The following is an 18,444-nucleotide window of genomic DNA, read 5'->3' on the forward strand; positions in this document are numbered from 1 at the left end:
GGATATCCACGAACAGCATCAAGATGCAGGTCCAGATGTTTCTGCTGTGATGTGAAAATGCTCTGACTTTCCTCGCAGGTTAAATATGTGGTGGTTAGCACTGTTGCCTCACAGAAGGAAGGTGGTGCATTTAACTTCACCATCATGCCACGGCCTGTCTGTGTGGAGTTTGCATGTGTCTGTGTGGGTTCTCTCTGGGCACTCTGGCTCCCTCCCCTGGTCTAAAGACATGCAGTTAGTGGAGTTAGGTCAACTGGTGAATCTAAATTACCCATAGGTGTGAATAGTTGTCTGTCTCTGTGTTGGCACTGTGACAGACTGGCAAGGGTGTACCCGCCTCCCACCCTGGTAGCTGGGATAGGCATCCTTACAATCCTGACAAGGATGAGTGGAAGAGAATGGATGGATGGATTAAAATATGTTTATGTGAGATTTAATTCATCTGAATTTTCAGTTTATGAAGATTAACTTTGATCTTGGTGAAACAGATTTGCCCTGGAAATAATGAAACACTGGAATAAACCTGAGAGGTGAGGGTGGGGGATCCCCACGGTGTTGGTTTTGCACACAGAAAAGCACAGGCGTCAAACTCCAGGCGTCGAGGGCTGATGTCTTGCAGGTTTTGGATCTCACCCTGGGTCAACACACTTGATTCAAAGGATTAGTTCATTACTAGGCCTGTGGAGAACTTGAAGACTGTGTTGGATCAAGGACACATCTAAAACGTGCAGGACACTGGTCCTCGAGCCCTGGAGTTCCCCACCCCTGCAGAAAACAGTCATAGAGCAGGGGTGGGGAACTCCAGTGTGTTTTGAGGGCTTTATGTGATATATTTAGGCAAAGTTTGCTTTTAACCTAGTAAATGGAGGTTTTGTTGGAAGTGGCTGTGTAGTTGTGAACTTGTGTATAAAGTTTTAGGAGACATTATTTTAAGAAACGAGTCTCTGCAATCAAGAGAAACAGTAATAATAATGTTATTGATAAAAATGTCCTCATAGACGGTGGAAATGCATGATGTCACTGGTGAGGTCGTCTCATCCAGCTCCTTCTTGTTTATCTGAAACAAACCAAAATTTATTTTTTTAATTATTTAAAAAATTAAACATTGAAGAAAATTTTGAACTGTGGTAAATATGAAGTTTAAAACGACGTAAAATCCAGAAGTCTGAATCTCACCTTTGAGTTTCCTGTAAGCGTGTCATCTCAGCATCGCAGTGCAGGCTGATGCAACAGTCAGCAAGACAGGAAGAAGACCAGGGACGAATGATGCAGAGGACGATGTAAGTGAAAGTCCATATGTAGGTGGAAGTGTGGTGGTGTCTTTGTATAAAATAAAGCAAACACAGTCATTAAGTTGTCGTCACACTGTGAATGTTGAAACCTGTACAAACACAGACAGGTGAGTGTGTCACCTGTGACAGTGATCCAGCTGGATGGAGACTCTCCATGACCGCTGATGTCACACTTGTAGAGGCCTTCATCAGACCTGGAAACATGCTGGATGGTCATGTGACCTGTAGGCTCTTTCCCGATGAAGACGCCATCTTTGAAGAAAGCAGCTGGGAGGTTGGAGGGAGTGGTCTTTGTTTTACAGAGCAGAGTGACGTCATCTCCCTCCATCACAGGGAGGACAGGACTCTGCAGGATCACTGATCCACCTCAACACAGAGACAAACTACAGCATTTCATCCATTTACACACAGCTTCATCAACACTAACTCCACACACTCAGCTTACCAGTGACTGTCAGGTTAACCATGTTACTGATGGGACCCTCTCTGGACTCACACCAGTAAACTCCACTGTCCCGTGAGATGATGTGACTGATAGTGCAGGAAGAACCGGATGAGCTCCCCCAGTCAGCTTCACACTGACTCCTTGTTTCTCTGCTTGTGTTTCTCCTCAGAGTCCATCCAGCAGAGCTGTCGTCCTCCTCACAGCTCAGAGACACAAAGTCTCCTTCAAAGAACTGAGAGCTGCTGGGACTCACAGTCAGACGAGCTGTGGCAGCTGAAATAAAACCACAGAACATGTGGGCAGAAGTCGTTTCAACAGGATGTAGAAGAGCACTCATTGTAGGAATGAACATCTGCACAAAAAATCTTAACCTGCAGTAAAACAAACTGAAAATAATCACTAAGCACATCTAATGTAAACTTTAATCCACACTCAGCAACAACTTCTCTCCCAGCAGAGATTTAACACAACATTCAATCAGTAACGATTTATCTGACGGTAACGGTGTTAGCTACAGAGGTAAGAGGTAAAGAAAACCTAGAAAGAAATAAACTCTTTATGGCAAAGAACAAAAACAACACAAGCAACATAATGACTCATCTACACGTCAGAACGGGTGTGTTTGTCCACACACATACACAGTTCTGTTTCCTCCTCTCTGTGTTTGTATTTCTGAAGGTGGGCACTGAGAAACTCTGGAGGCGTGCTGCAATCCGCTGATCCGATCAGTCAGAAACAGTGTTTCATGTTTCCTCTGTTATTTTTATTCCACCGGATGAATGGAAACAAGCCACCATTTGGCTGGTCTGAGCCCACTCCTGCCTACAGATACATCTATCAACTGTATATAAAAGATTTAAACACTTAACACTGATCTATGAATCATTCAAGCATAAAGAGCCACCTGACCGAAGGGATGAATTAATATTATGAATTAATATTCTTAGACAATATTTTATTCTACTAAAAATTCCAAATGTAACAGTTTCACAGACATAAAATAGGATTTTGCAATGACGCAGAGCGAAACTGGACCAACGGAGGACAAAAAAAGAAGCAGCCTAAAAAAAACTTTGCAGGAGATGAACAGTGTCTGAATATCATATAGTTAGTAAATGTGAGCAGTAAAGAAAAGATGCAGAAAAGACCTGATACAGGACCTCAGCGATTCATCTGTCCCTTTAGTTCATCTAAATCAATAAATCAGCAAAAAAAAGCCAAACAGGAAAATAAAGGTCTGAGTATTCTGTAACTTATGCCACCACCAACACCTCTTTAACATCCTAAGGCAGTCTTTCTTGAAAGCACTGCTATTACAGTTACTTTAACAGTAACAGATACCTGCTATAGTAAACATTCACCCTTTACTCAGACAAACACAGCATTGAAAGACTGCCCACATATTGACTTTTGTCTTTAATCATGGCATGCATGAATTATGACAACCTCAATCAGGATTTTTTCTTAAGTATTTTTATTCATCTTTAGGCATAAAAAAAAATTTTTGAACTTTATTTTTTAAACAAAGAGTTTTTTACGTGTTCACTTAGGTGGACACTGATGTGTATGGAGAAACACATCAGTGTCCACTGCAGTGGTTTATGTGCAAGTATACTATCAAGACTGACACAAATACAAGAAAACAGCCTTTGAATAGCTGTCCACTATGCGTGAAAAGGCTAACCGCTTCACTCACCTGAAGACCCAGAAATCAGAGTCAAAATCAGGATGAATATGAAAGGATCCATGAAGGACAGGAGCAAAGATGAGCGGCTGTGGTCCACCGTGACACGAAGGACAATAAAGTTAGACTTAACACTTTAAGGAACTGAGAGAATGACTTTTGTGTTTCAAACAACGATTTTCAGTTCTCCAGAGCAAGAGGAAGAGAAATTTCTGAGAGCACTTTAAAGAAAGTGAAAGTAAAGTTCCTCCTAGTCTATGTGCACGTTTGACATGTAGAAATCTGAGAGATTAAAGTCAACGTGTCAACTCACAAACACAACCACAGTTAACTGCAGCGTCACATTCAGCATGCAGAACGCAGCAGGAACACCACAGCATGCCAAATATTACACACATGCTAGATGACCCTCAACATGCTGATTTTTATTCATTTTACTACAACTTGACTAAAAATCGTGAACGATTTTACTTAAAAAAACAACAACAAACACTGCAAATGTTTTATACACTCCCTGGCCACTTCATTAGGTTCACCTGCTCCACTGCTCCTTAATGCAAATATCTAAATTTCTGCATTTTTCTGCATTTTCTTGCAGATTTTGGGCCCCTTAGTGCCAGCTGTGCATCATTTAAAGGACATGAGCTACCTGAGTATTACTGCTGACCAAGTCCATCAGACCACCATGGTGATGGCTGCTTCCAGCACCTCAGAACATCAAAGCTGTCAAAGCTCAGAACATGTCAATGAGTTCAGTCATCACTCAAATCACCTCCGATTTTAATCTAATTGGGATGTGGAGGAACACAGGGGATGTGCAGCCAATAAATCTGCAGCAAATGTGTGATGTCATCATGTCAATATGGACCAAAATCTCAGAGGAATGTTTACAGTACCCTGTTGAACTGGGGTCAGCCCAGTATTAGCGGGGCATGAATAATAAAATATGTAGGTGTGTAAAGTCACACACTAGTGGTCATGAGAGTGTGCTGAGACAAAACACCTTCATGTCATCAGACTTTTTGTACTTCACGCGTGATCCATTTTACATTCTGCCTTGAGAAGGTCTCACAATAAGCTTTGCATCTAGGTTTGATTGATTTGATTGATTCCAAGCCACCGATGAGACTTTTTGTTTGAGCTGACAAGAAGGCGTTCATACTTTCTGACTTGGCAATGTCACATTGATTCTCACTTTGCACATATACGTTAGCTTCAGCTTAAATTTATAAACCATCTCCAGTTTTGTTTCCAGCTGCAGCTGATATCTAAATCCTCTACGACTGATCTGAAGCAAGCAACAGACTTAAAGGTTTTCAACTTGAGACGTTTTACAGATTTCTGAAGAGTAGATGCGCAAATGCAGGAAAAAATGTACTTGAGAGGCCCGGGCTGGCAGTTTAACACATTCATAATGCACCAATGCCACAGTCTGTGGTGTGAATGGCTTCTAACGCCGGGCTTACCAGCAGAGACTCAAAGCTCAGAGGAAATGCACAGGAAGTGATGACAGTGTGTGATTATTCACATGATTATTTTATTCAGTGTTGTATTCATATTTGTTTTCAGCTGTTGAAAGATGCTCTGAAAGTGAAGTTAACATGTAAGTAAGAGTAGAGTAAGAGTTCTTTACGAGGGCAAAGTTTCATTCAAAACCAGACCAGACCAAAGCATTTTGTAGTTTGGTTTCACTCTCAGTTCGTCACGCGTTCGGGTGGTCTCTGTGCTGAGAAACTGAGCCACGTCAGATGTTTTTCCTTTTTCCTTTACAGCTGACAGAAAACCACAGACACTTACACAGAAACACACTGTTTTTGGGGGTGTGTGTAACTGAAACAAATGCGCAAATAAAGATGTGAAACAATGCCGAGAACATCGCTCCTGCTGCCGCTCTGTAAGTACAGCTTTTCCAAATATGAAATAATAGAAATGGGAGCATTAATGGAAACATGAAAGGTCACAGGAACAAGTGTTATGTGGGCAGATTGAACGATCAGACAAATGAGTGAAATCCTGTTTGATGCTGAAAAATAGCCGTTTTTAAATACAAGTTTTTGATTTTTCTTATTTTTGTTATAATGTAAATAAATATTTGCTGGAGACAGATTATAAAAATTGCAATACTGTACACTCAGCTCGCAAAATGTGAGAAATATAAAGTGAATGCAGAGAGAGAGAATATCAACCATATCAGTGGGTTTGTACGAAGGTTTGGCTTCCTGCTCTTTCTCAGTTGCTTCTTCTTAAGCTCCCTCCACAGATTTTCTTCAGGACCGAGGTCTTGAAACTGCTCTATGACCTTAATGTGCTTCTGCTTTAGTGGCTCCTTTGTTGCCTTTGCAGTATGTTCTTAGTCATTGTCATGCAGCCATAACCCATCTTCATTTTTCTGGCTGATGGAAGGAGCTTCAGTAGTTCGATTCATTGGCTCCTCAGTGGAAAGAAGTCGTTCTGCAGAAAAAGAGCCTCAAAGAATCTTTAGAGCATTTCTCTTCTTCAAACAGCTGATAGCAAACAGCTTGACTTTACTTTCATCTGACCACAGGATGCTCCCGAATCTTCTCTCAATCATTCACACGTTTACTGGCAAACTTTAGATGGGCCTGATTGATTGGTGTGACACATCCGCACACAGCTGATATGGCGATCGTGGCTCAAGAGTTGGGAGTTCGCCTTGTAATCGTAAGGTTGCCGGTCAGTCTCGGTCGTTGTGTCCTTGGGCAAGACACTTCACCCGTTGCCTACTGGTGGTGGTCAGAGGGCCAGTGTCTGGCAACCTCGCCTCTGTCAGTGCGCCCCAGGGTGGCTGTGACTGCAAAGTAGCTTGCCATCACCAAAACCACACCTCAATCATTAAGTTCGCTCACATTCACACACACATTCACAGTGTGTAAATGTGTGTGTGAATGGGTGGATGACTGGTTGCGTAAAGCGCTTTGGGGTCCTTAGGGACTAGAAAAGCGCTATACAAATACAGGCCATTTACCATATGTGTGAGCCAGCATTTATTAAAAAACAATAAAAATACACAACATCGGGTACAGGAGGAGAAAAAAAGAACTCTACTCAGACTGGGCTCCACTAGGAGAGCAGTTTGAGAACAGTGAAAAAACACCTCAGCACATAAAGCACATGATTCTTCACATCTTACACCATCAAAACACATGACAAGCAACTGGGGGGTGGGGGGTATGGGTATGCATGATTGAAGATGGTGGTTGTTTGGGTTTAGTGCAAACAACTGCATCCAACTTTTACAGTTGGTCTAATGTCCATCACTGATCGATCTTGACCATATGCATTCAATAAACACAGTCTGAGTACTCAAAGCCCTGTCAACCGTCAGTCATCTCGGCCAGCCGTGTGGGGTTTTGAACAGCTGTAGCCACTTCTTGTTCTTCAATAAGCCATAATCAAATTCATAATTCTTTAGGTTTGAGAGAACAAGATTGAGAGACTCTCTGAGGTTAGCGTGAGACGAGACTAGACAGAAGACATGAGAAGCTAAGCAGGAAAGATAAGGGAGGGAGAAAGATGCGACCGCCTCCGTCAGAGCCAAATTAGAAAAAAAAGAAATGGACTTGATGATGTATTTTGGATCATTATCCTGCTGTATAAACATAAAACAAACAAACATAAAAAACAACAAAGCAGTTAATGGCATTCCACTTGTAACACTGGTGGTGCAGTACTAGTAATGGGCATGTAAGACCTGTTAGTGTTACTTCTTGCCTTCTTTGCCTGTAGTACGGGCAGTATAGTTACCTTTAACCACAGTACGAGGACAGAAGGGAAATATGGACCAGATCAGACAGGTTCTAGGTTCGTAGGAGCCAAGGGTGTATGACAACAGAGGACTTGTACACAGTAGGTGTAGGAAACACAATTGCATTTATTAGCAATTATTAAAGTTGTGCACATTTAACAAAAGTAGAGCGCGCTTCTTGAAAACAAAATAAAATAAACCCCACAAATAGTCGACCCAAGGATATATTGTCTTTTGTGTCTTTTTCAAAGTCAATTTCAGTCTTTCAATGTTCACTAGTCACGCATGTGTGTTTGTAACCAGTCGGGTTACAATCTACCAGTTCATCCGGCTCTTTGGGCTGGGCTCGCCATCCAGTACTGGAAAAGGGATCCTCGATTCTTCTCAGGTCCTCAAAACCAATCCAATCCAAATAAGCAAAGGGAAAAAACCTGACCTGGGGACCAGGCCAGAACACAGTAGTTCAACATTTAAGCTATCATGCCTGTAACTTATTATTACTACTGGTTGCTTGTAGTGTTTCTAAATTTCTTTAAAAATATTCTATGTTGTACAACAAATTATTCTCATTTCAAAAGGGAAAAAGTGCATAGGAAACACACATTTAAAATAATACAAAATAGCTCAGCAGTGCATTAAAAATACACATTAGCTTGAGATTTATCAAGTTTCAGCTAGGTAAAGTGCAGGTGAAGGCACTTAGTTTCACGTTGCTAATACTTAGTGTGCAGAACTATAATTAGCACCATGAGAAAAGTGAACATGTGCTAACATAACAACTTCGCACAAAACCATACATTATACATCAATACCACAGTAATGTGACATAAACCTTTAAAGAACATCTCGTATAAAGTGCAGCAGACTCAGTGCTAATTGCTTTAGCCTCGGAAAAGGCACTTTCATTGCAAAATGGCTAACGGAAGTTAGCATCGGAGCTAGCGGCGAGTAGCATGCTATGCTAGCGCACATGTGCTGCCTGGGACTTACCATGTGAAGCAACAAATGCTGCACGGGGCTTCACAGTGCTCACGCTGGCTCACGGAATACAGTTATGGAATACAGTATCACCCTTATTATTCTCGCCGAAAAAAGGATTTTCACTATCCAGCTAGCTTCTTCGCTGCACGGGTAAACTGATCTTTCACCGTCTGTGTCTCTGGCGTATCTGACTGGCACACGAAGGCACACACAGGTGTCTGAGCAGCGCACAGACTGGGGGAGGGTCAGACCGGCCAATGATTGGTTGCTCAGTGGATCTAACCAAACACACTCTACAGGACTAAGTCCTGCCCCCACACCATTTATATAGTACATATACATATTAATTAAACTTATGTTTACATGCTTTATCAGTATTTATTATATTTATTATAATTAACTTTGTTTTTATCAATATTTATACTTTTAATACCGTTTTTAACACTGGGTTACACACTCGTTTCCTTTTTGAATTTAACACCAACCTGTGTGTCATTTCTCCTCAGTGCTGACTTCACTGCTGGGCTGCAGACCCTCCCAAGGTTGGTACATTTTGCATAAACATGAATAAACCACACAGCACTTTTTTCTGTAACATTTTTTTCAGTGTGGCTCCAGCCATCAGTGGTCTGTTTGCTCTCTGTTTGCAGTATTGCTCACACCATCATACATGCTCTGCTGTATTTACTCTATACGACCACCTGAGACTTTTAGCTGTTAAAAACAATCATTTATAAAAATAATAATCTTTTGCAATTTTTTATTTCACTCGACTTTACTTCAGTTCTGTGTCTTGCCATCAGTGCACATCTGTTCATTGGTACATTTACATGCTTACTACAGGTGACCTATTTAACTTTCCCCGCTGCCTGTTTATACTAAACAGTCAACGTGGCTTTTCTTTTCTAATAACGAGATACGTATAAGTAATTCCTGTGAGCCAACATCTCAGGCTTCAGACTACACTAAAAACCTTCTGGTCCAGCCTTGTGTTTGTGAGGAGCAACCAGTGAGAAGACAGATGACTCCTTGTTTCATACATGCACTATATGCACCACAGCCCACGATGCACACACCATGAATTGTAAGCTGTGCAAAATTAATTGCCATTTCCACTTTTACAAGAAATAAAGAGACCACAAATATAATCACATGACACATAGGTCACATGGTTGTAATGTGAGTCTCATGAGGAGGATTGCTTTTTGTAGTTGTCCCTTGTCATTTTGTTTAGTTTTGTTTTATTTTTTTGTTTCCTGTAAATAAGCCCTATCATTCTGAATCAAGAAAAAGCAGTTGTAGGACCTCCTCAGCTGAGGTTGAGGTGGCTGAAAAAGCTGCTTACAGAAAAAAAGCAACAGTATTCAGGGTAGAGCAGCCTGTAAATAATGTGTCTTTTAAAAGATTTGTCAACCCTTCATAGAAGGGTAAAAATTTCACTTTATGTGTGCTTTAACTGAGATCAGCTGAGATGACCAATGTTTGGATGTCTTCTTCTGATGTTTTCCTCACAGCCCATCTTACTGTGAGTCCCAGCAGCTCTCAGTTTTTCGAAGGAGACTTTGTGTCTCTGAGCTGTGAGGAGGACGACAGCTCTGCTGGATGGACTCTGAGGAGAAACACAAGCAGAGACACCAGAGCTGAGTGTGGAGATCACAATCAAGAATGGGGAGAGCCACCTGGTTCTTGCTGTAACATCAGCTACATCGACCCATTGGACAGTGGAGTTTACTGGTGTGAGTCCAGAGAGGGTCCCATCAGTAACATGGTTAAGCTGACAGTCACTGGTAAGCTGAGTGTGTGGAGTTAGTGTTGATGAAGCTGTGTGTAAATGGATGAAATGCTGTAGTTTGTCTCTGTGTTGAGGTGGATCAGTGATCCTGCAGAGTCCTGTCCTCCCTGTGATGGAGGGAGATGACGTCACTCTGCTCTGTAAAACAAAGACCACTCCCTCCAACCTCCCAGCTGCTTTCTATAAAGATGGTGTCTTCATCAGAAAAGAGCCTACAGGTCACATGACCATCCAGCATGTTTCCAGGTCTGATGAAGGCCTCTACAAGTGTGACATCAGCGGTCATGGAGAGTCTCCATCCAGCTGGATCACTGTCACAGGTGACACACTTAGACTGTGTTTGTGTATTCAGTATTCAAACATTCAGTGCATGAAAATAACTTTCTTTGGCTCATTTAGAAAAACCCACCACTGCAGCTCCACCTGCCTCCACCCCTCCTCCTGGTTTACCTCCTCTACTTGCTGTGTTGGCCTTGGGATCAGTCTGTGTTTTGGTTCTGCTGGTGTTACTGGTTCTAGTGATGAGGGGATGTGTCTGCAGAAAACTTGAAGGTGAGACTCAAACTTCTGGTTTTTGCATGTGTGGCTTAATTGGTTTGTACTTTTAAACAATTTATTTTATATATATATTGTGTCTACATTGTACGTGCATGTTGTGACATTACAGCTCAAACACTATGGTGTGAATTCCCAACATTTATCATGTTTGGAATCTAAAGTGTTATTTTCACTACCTGAAAACATTCACTGCTTTCTCATCCTGTTTCATATGTAGGTGTGAATTATAGTAAATGCCTTTTTAACAACATATCCCTCATTTAGAAGAAACACATGGTTGCCGTTAGCAACTTACAAAATAAGTCAGTGGTTGTGTTATGAAGTGTTACTTTTATCATCATGAAATATTACTCTGTGACCTCAAGGTATGGTTAGGTACAAATACTTGCTGTGAATGTTACATTATTACAACTTATTATATTACAGCTTATCCTAATGTCCATTTTCACTTTGTTACCATTTGCAGTTCAGCCTGTTTTTATAGACTCTCCTAACCTCCCCTTCTTACTTTAGGATTATTCATTGTTTCAAACAGTTAAATATGTTTACTGAAAACTAAACCCTAAATGTAGAAGACACCTGTGCTACATGGTAGATTAGGGTTCTTCTAAATGGAAGGCTCTATTATAAAGTGCTAATATTATCATTTGATTCTTTTAGTTACATTTATTAAGAAAGGCCCACTCTGACTTTTTTCAATTATATTTTACTTTACTTTGGTTCAGCTGATCAAGAAGCTGGAGAAGATGCCATCACAGATGACACCACGTACAGCGAAATCAAAATAGCACAAGAGCCTCAGCAACCAGTGAGAGAGGCCACAGGTAGTATTGTTTTTGTTTGTCAACTTCTAGGGGATTTTATACCTCTGTGAGGAGCAATGCTTGTTTGAATAAATCTTGAAAAATCAGATGTGGTCATTGTGCACATCTGTCCTGAGGATAAGGTTAGTAACGCAGTAAAAACAGATCCTAAATGTTTGGTGCTCAGTGTGAGATTTTTGGATAAGTTAAGCAAACGAATGCATTATGTCAGCATGGGTGCTGCACAGGTCCCCATTTCATCTGCAGTATTCTACATATTGTAAAACATTAATCATAGGGAATGTCTACATATTTTAAAATACCAGAAATATCAAGGAAATCTTTAAAAAGAAAATAATGCTATAATAATGATTGAAGGTATTCAATCAAACTTTTTTTAAAAAGTTTCTTAGTTGTGTGTGGAGGGAATCGTGATAAAGTGAAACAAGGAAACCAGCATTTATTAATGTGAGGCCACAGAGGTCAGAGGTCACTATAATTCCTGAATCTGCACCTTAGATTGTCATGTGGGAGTATCATGAGCTCTTCTGCTCTTAAATAATACAGATTTGTGTTGCAAAGGTTGAATTAAATTTCTAAAACTGTTTCATGTTGTTTGAATTGTGTGTCTTTGTGATCAGAGACACCATCAAAGCCAGAGGTCATCTACTCTTCAGTGAAGAAGTTCACCCGTCCAACCACTGATGACCAGGCCATCAGACCGGAGTGCATTTAATTCACCTCGAGTTACTCTTAGCTGTAACTTCACTCTAATTTATATATTTTAATTGTAGTTTGTGTTTGTTTGGTTGTGCAGTTGTTCCTGCAGCAGAGATCTGGTTTCTCTGCAGGATCAATAAAGTCTTCTTCTCACTTGTTGATTTTCTTGTGTGCTTCTGTGGGTTTCATCAGGTCATCTGATGTGATGAATCTGAGCTGCTCCGGTTTTGTTGTGGCCGGCTGATAATTATCTTGAGTGATTGTAGCAAAGATTAAAGATAAACAAAACCACAACTGTGGATTATAATCAGCGCGAACATCAGTGAGCGGCTGTAAATCTAACACCAGAAAGTTTCAGTTCAGTGTTTGTGTGTATGTGTCTGCTTAACCCTGAAACCAACATAGAGGAAATGATGCGTCAACTATTTCATATTTCAATTTGTGTGTAACTTTTAACATGAAAAAGTGAATATGTGATGATTTTTTTCATTTTTCATCTTTGCAAATTGAAGTGCGATTTTGACAAAATAATAATTGTGTTAATCCAAATATTCAGACCAACACAGAGCAGATTACAGCTGTGGCTCACAGTAGGAAATCATATTTGCTGTGTTTTAAATGTTTGTCCTCCAGGGAGACGTTTACAGTGGTTCACTCGGCAGTCTGACATGAAAACAGAGAGCTGAGGTGTTTCGGTCTCTGACACAAACCCCTGAACAAGTGACTCAGACTGGAGTTCTGGATCTCATCAACTCTAATTCTGCTGACATCTATTGGTAAACCTGGTGTATTACAACACAGCTGCAACTTTATACCAAATGAAAACACTTGGACATTACTTTAAAACATCAAAATTATTGTAAATCATCATGACATCAGGACATTAGTTGTTAGCAATTAATATATTAATGATCCATATTAAAATTGGCTACAAATTAATTAAGACTTTTTACTGTTGTCAACTTCAGAAATCACTCAGATGTTTAATTTACTTTTTAATGAGTGTGAAGCAAACAAAACTACAAAGTTTCTTGTCTCCAAAGCATGACTCGCTCACAGTCATGGCTGTGAGTGTGAATCAGAGGAAAACTGGTCACTTTGGATCAAAGTGTTGTATAAATGCAACCAGCAGGCGGCAGCACAGCTTCAGTTTGTTCAACAACAGATGGCTTTTTAAATATTTCAGAATTGTGACAGAAGGGTTGAATTGAAGCGCCTCCCAACAGGAGGATTTGGAAGAGACAGACACAGAGTAAGAGGGGCGTGATCTAAAATAACTATAGGCACAGGAGTAGACCTGCTGCAGACAATTAGTGTCAATGATAAAGTATCAATTCTTGAATATGTATGGTGTACATGTTAAAAATACGAGTAATCTCTTTTATGAGGATTTAGGGTACGCCAAACATCACACAGTCCATATTCTGATAGAAAGGCAGGAATGACAGATGCAGATTTGGTTAGAACATTACTCTTAGTGGATGAAAGATCCAGGGCTGTGTCGAACCAGCAGTTAAAATCACCCCCCAGAAAGAAAAAAAAAGAGTAGATATTAAGTCGGGTAAAGAGGAGAATAATTGCTTAAAGAAATTCTTGTCATCTGTATTAGGAGCATACACATTTACTAGGGCAACGAGACGGTTATATAGATTACCACCACATATCTGACATATTTGTCTGCTACAACATTGTGGGCCTCAAAGGGAATGTTCTGCCCAATATAGAGACCCGACGTGCCGTAGCTTGGAAAAGTGAGTGAAAACACTGGCCCCTCCAACGTGGGAAGAGACAGACATTATCAGAGGCCCTGACATGGGTGTCCTGTAGGAAAGCCACGTCAGTGTTATGGTGTTTAACATGTGAGAAAACCTTCCTTCTCTTGACTGGATGATTTAGACCTTTAACTTTTCAGCAGAAAGCTTAACTGCAGACTCATCTGATTTATAGAGTAAAGACAATATTCACACTGGCCTTAAATGATAAGAACAGAATAACTGCACAGCGGGTGGAAATTAGTTCAGAACACGTAAAAAATAAAAATAAAAAAAATAACCGAGTCAGTGTATAAGGTTCGTAGCAGTGACCCTTACCCTCCCCAAACCCTCCCCTGAAAATGAACAAGTACAAGCAGCAAACTCTTCAAACTTAACATAATTTAAGTGTTACTCCTTCTGTCTATGATAGCAACAACCTAGGTGTTGAAGCAATCTAACCACTGCTCCGGTGACCATAGGATAGTAAGCTGAAGCTGTCACAGCAGGGTGCGCCGGTGTGTTTGTTATAAGACCCAGAAGCAGACGCAGAGAGAGGGGTTGCAAGTGTTAACAAAAAGCGAGCCTTTATTTGGCTGTAAGCAATGGAACTAAGAAACAAAGAAGACTGAGAATGTTGAGTAAACTAAAGACTATGAAACTCAGTGAAAACACCATGAAGAAACTATGAACACTGAGTAACAACAAAACACAACAAAACTAAGGCAAACCTGTGAAACACTATGACTGTGACTATGGTGATGATAACAGACGATCTGACAAAGACTAACAGACTAAATAGTTACAGGGATGATTAGGGGAAGTGGACACACATGAACCTAATGACAGGACAGGGAAAGTGAAACTAAATACAATGAACAAAGAACACTGGACCCTTTCAAAGTAAAACAGGAAACATAAACGTAGACATGACACAAGGCGAACCAGAAAAACCATGAATTAAACTGCAAACTAGGCATTACTGCTTTTAACCAGATAACTGAAAAGAAACTGGAATACAGAAAAAAAAATAACATCAAACTCAGAAACACTGGGTCACATGACCCAGGCCCATGACAGAAACCCCTAATCTAACTGTTAAGTTTTGAAACTGTATCAGCCACCAAGTCCAAATGTAATTATTGGAGTGTTTCAATGTAGTCCAAGTATGTAAACAAACAAACACAAAAAGGCAGATATAGTTCAATAAGTACTGCTGGCACAACTGAATCATTGAATGAGAACAGACAGAAGGCTACGGAGAGATAACAAAGCTCCCCATCTCCATGCAACAGGTATTACGTCATTATCCAACGAGTAGAGGTCAATGAGGTCAATGAGGTTACCTTCTTATTTATCAAAGAAAAAAAGAAAATTATGGAGTTAAAGGAAGATTAATAATCAGCATTTCAATACTATAACATTCAGACTATATAGCTGCACTCGGAGGGGAAAAGCAGCGTCTTACATAGATGCAGACTGCGCCTCTATACATGTATGCAATGTTTGTACCTGCATTTGGTATCACTGTTTTATTAGTAATAATAAAGTAATAATAAACACATGAAGTAATGAATGACGACCCTATCTAAATCCCAATAACAATTAACGCGTTCCTGATTTTGGAATAATAAATAGTTACCGTGCTCGTTACCACAATAATAACGTAGTTAAAGTAACGCGTTACTTAATAACGCGTTAGTCCCTACAAAGATGCAGACATTGAGCCCTCCTGGGAGGGGCCATGCTGACATCTGCTGCTTTCTGGGGCTTTCAGCTCTAACACACACCAGTACTCACACACACACAATCTTTGGTGGCTTCTGCCTCTAAACATATCATACATTATTCATCGTGTGTACTGCTTAATAAGATTCAGCATTTATTATTTACTGTTACCTACGCATATGTTGGATGTTGCTGTAATTTCGCTACAGCATTGTTTTCTTTTTGCTTGTTGTTTTTCTTTCCTTGAGCAGGTGGTGAAGCAGATTTTCATCGTCCTTTCTCTCTATCCCCTTTCTCCTATTTTTCTTTCCCTCTCCTTCTCTTAACTTTCTTCCCAACTTTTCTTATTGTTTTTCTTTCCAGTTCCTGAGTCCAGTCCAGTCTGATTACAATAATTTAGAATAAAAATAACTAATACAGATCAAATAAACTATGACAAACAAGTGGACCAGTATAGCAAAAGGTGCACTTAGGAAAGTAAATGTTAGGCACATTTTTGTTGGCCAGACAGGACGGACGGACGGACAGGAAGAAATATAATCATCCTCAGCTCATCTGCTCCAGTGACACTGACACCTTCAATGGCAGCACATTTAGATTATTCCAAGTTTCAAAATATGGAAACATCCTGTGAGTGAAAGTGTGTGTGAAGGTGTGTATGTGTGTGTTAGTATCAGGATCAGAGAACGACAGCTTTCCTCTGTTCCAGTCCAGATTCACTCTGATCCTCTGGAGCTTCTTCTGGAGTGAGAGAGGAGTGGATTGAGCTGATGGTGAGTGTGCTGAGTATTTACCTAAGAAGAACCGTATTCTCCATAATTCAGACTCCGTGTTTCTCTTCCTCTGTACAGACTCTGATAACACACCCAGGTCCCACCATGTACTGTCTCTAACCTCAACATCCCAGCTGTGAGTTCCTGAGTTAAAGCCCTCAGAGCCCAGGACAGAGCAGGAACGATCAAACCTCTCTGGAATATCAGGAAGCTGCTGCCTCTCTTTTCCTTGTTTTAGGCTGGTCAGATCTTCAGACAGGATGAGGTCTGGATGAGCAGTGTTTAGGTCCAGAATGAGAGGAGTGTAGGAGACCATGTCCTTCATGTTATTCCAGATGTTGAAGGTCAGGTTGCCCAGGTGTTTGGCCTGGTCTATCAGAGCTCCTGAGGGCAGCTTTGGATCATCCAGCAGGGGGCAGCGCTGGGCTCTTTCCTCTGCAGCCTTGTAGTTGCGCAGGAATGAGACGTCTTCAGCTTTCAGCTCCTCCTCTGTGGCTCTGACTATGTCTGAAAGAGCTGCTATCTCTCTACTCAAAGCCTCCATCTTCTCCTTCATCATTTCACTCTTCTGCTCCTTTTCTTCTTTCAGGGCAGCCAGCCTGGCCTCCTCTTCCTCTGCTAGAAACTGGTGAAGCTTCTTAAACTGCTCCTTAATCTGCCTCTCTGTGTGTCGGGCCTGGACCTCTGAGGCTGAGACCACGGGACTGTAAAAACATGATTGTTGTGCTTCATTTCTGTACTTAACAGTAATTTCAAACTTAGCTAGTAAATAACAATTAGCTTATGTTGTTCATGAGGCTAAAGTCATCTCACTTTGGTAATGTAAAGATAATGTGGCCAACATTAAAGTTATTATAATATTAATCATAATTGCAGCAGTGAACTTGAACTCTGTGTCAAATACTGAGCTTCAAGAAAGAAGCACCAGTTTCAGTGTGCTGGGATTAACAGGAAGTGACAAACTGTAAATCCTCTCAGTCTAAGGAGCTTGGAAAGAAAAGCGTCTGGACTTCTTTAAGTTGCTTGAAGACGTTTCACCTGTCATCTGAGAAACTTCAGTCCTCGAAAGAGTGACCTTTGTCCTTTAGATGCAGATGGATAGCCGAGTCTTGCCCTGTGGAGGTGGCTCTTCTATGTTGTGCCGTGCGTTTTTCGAGGAAGCCAATGTTCACATTTTGGACAGAGAAGACAGATGGTTTGAAAGACGAGTCAAAGAAGCCATCTATGAGTGACCATCTTTGAACAGAGGCAGTGGTTCAAGACACCAACTATCTGCCATCTATAATCCAGTTTTGTTTCCTGAATGAACCTCTGTCCTCCCTCACTCCCCCAGGTCTTACTGCCCGCCTCCCTGCCTTCAGTGAAGAACCAGGTCATTTTTTTACCCTCCGATCTGCAGAGAAAACCTACGCTTTTGACAAAAGGGGTTCTTCTCGTCCATGCCTTTCACAATCAAAACTCTTTACATATCTGTACTGTGTTCTTGCACTAGCAGAAAATGGCTTACAGAGGTGCATTAACATCCCCCTTGGCTTGCTGCATGTACGTTGGAGTCCTTTACAGAGGACGAGTGGGTTAGTTCCCTGCGCCCTGAGGTAGCGGTATGCTATTTCGAGCTCCGGTGGAGATTTAAGTATTTCTAGGCAATTTCTTGCCAAATAACTCACAGAGAATCTTAGAAAAGTGAGTGGTGCGCCCACTTCTAGTGTCTTCAGGGAGGACGCGGATTTTCTGACGCCTACTACGGCTCTCCGGGATGGTGACTTTGTTCTTTAGCTGGCTGTTATCTTTGCGAAGAGTGGCACACATGCTTTCAGTGACTCGTTGGCTCAGGTCTTCAGTTACAAGCTCCAAGGACAAAACTCTCTCTGCCTGTTCCTATAGGGCTTGTTGCAGTTTGAGGGCGTTAAATGAGGGTTTCAATTCAGATGTTAACTCATCTTGGTGCTGCTGGAGCAGCGTGGTGATAGCCTCCAGTGTTAAGCTAGAATCCTCCTTTTTGTTCGCTTTTGCACTCTTAGAAGCCATTGGAAAGTGTCAAAAAGTGTTCAAAACACTACGAGAGTGTTTGTGAGTGTAAGCGACTTAAAGGTGGCAATTGGAGGGGTGAATCTGGTCAAAGCAGAGTTAAATTCACCATAGCAGTTAGTT

General features: G+C 41.1%; 2 protein-coding genes across 2 annotated transcripts; one reads left to right on the forward strand and one right to left on the reverse strand.

The window, feature by feature from the left end:
- Positions 1-365: 365 nt before the first annotated feature.
- LOC148103603 (Fc receptor-like protein 5) lies at positions 366-3,485 on the reverse strand. Its single transcript, XM_087838812.1, has 5 exons — positions 3,434-3,485; positions 1,738-2,010; positions 1,413-1,658; positions 1,177-1,320; positions 366-1,057 (listed from the first exon to the last, which is right to left on the reverse strand). The coding sequence occupies exons 1-4, from the start codon at positions 3,483-3,485 to the stop codon at positions 1,199-1,201; spliced, it is 693 nt and encodes a 230-aa protein (XP_087694938.1). The 3' UTR covers positions 366-1,057; positions 1,177-1,198.
- Positions 3,486-5,284: 1,799 nt separating this feature from the next.
- On the forward strand, positions 5,285-12,057 carry LOC148103604 (sialoadhesin-like). Its single transcript, XM_087838783.1, has 7 exons — positions 5,285-5,315; positions 8,675-8,710; positions 9,683-9,955; positions 10,035-10,280; positions 10,360-10,512; positions 11,244-11,342; positions 11,963-12,057. The coding sequence occupies exons 1-7, from the start codon at positions 5,285-5,287 to the stop codon at positions 12,055-12,057; spliced, it is 933 nt and encodes a 310-aa protein (XP_087694909.1).
- Positions 12,058-18,444: the final 6,387 nt, after the last annotated feature.

Source organism: Neolamprologus brichardi, chromosome 3 (genome assembly GCF_056152115.1).
Source record: "Neolamprologus brichardi isolate AB-2024 chromosome 3, ASM5615211v1, whole genome shotgun sequence".
NCBI lineage: Eukaryota > Metazoa > Chordata > Actinopteri > Cichliformes > Cichlidae > Neolamprologus > Neolamprologus brichardi.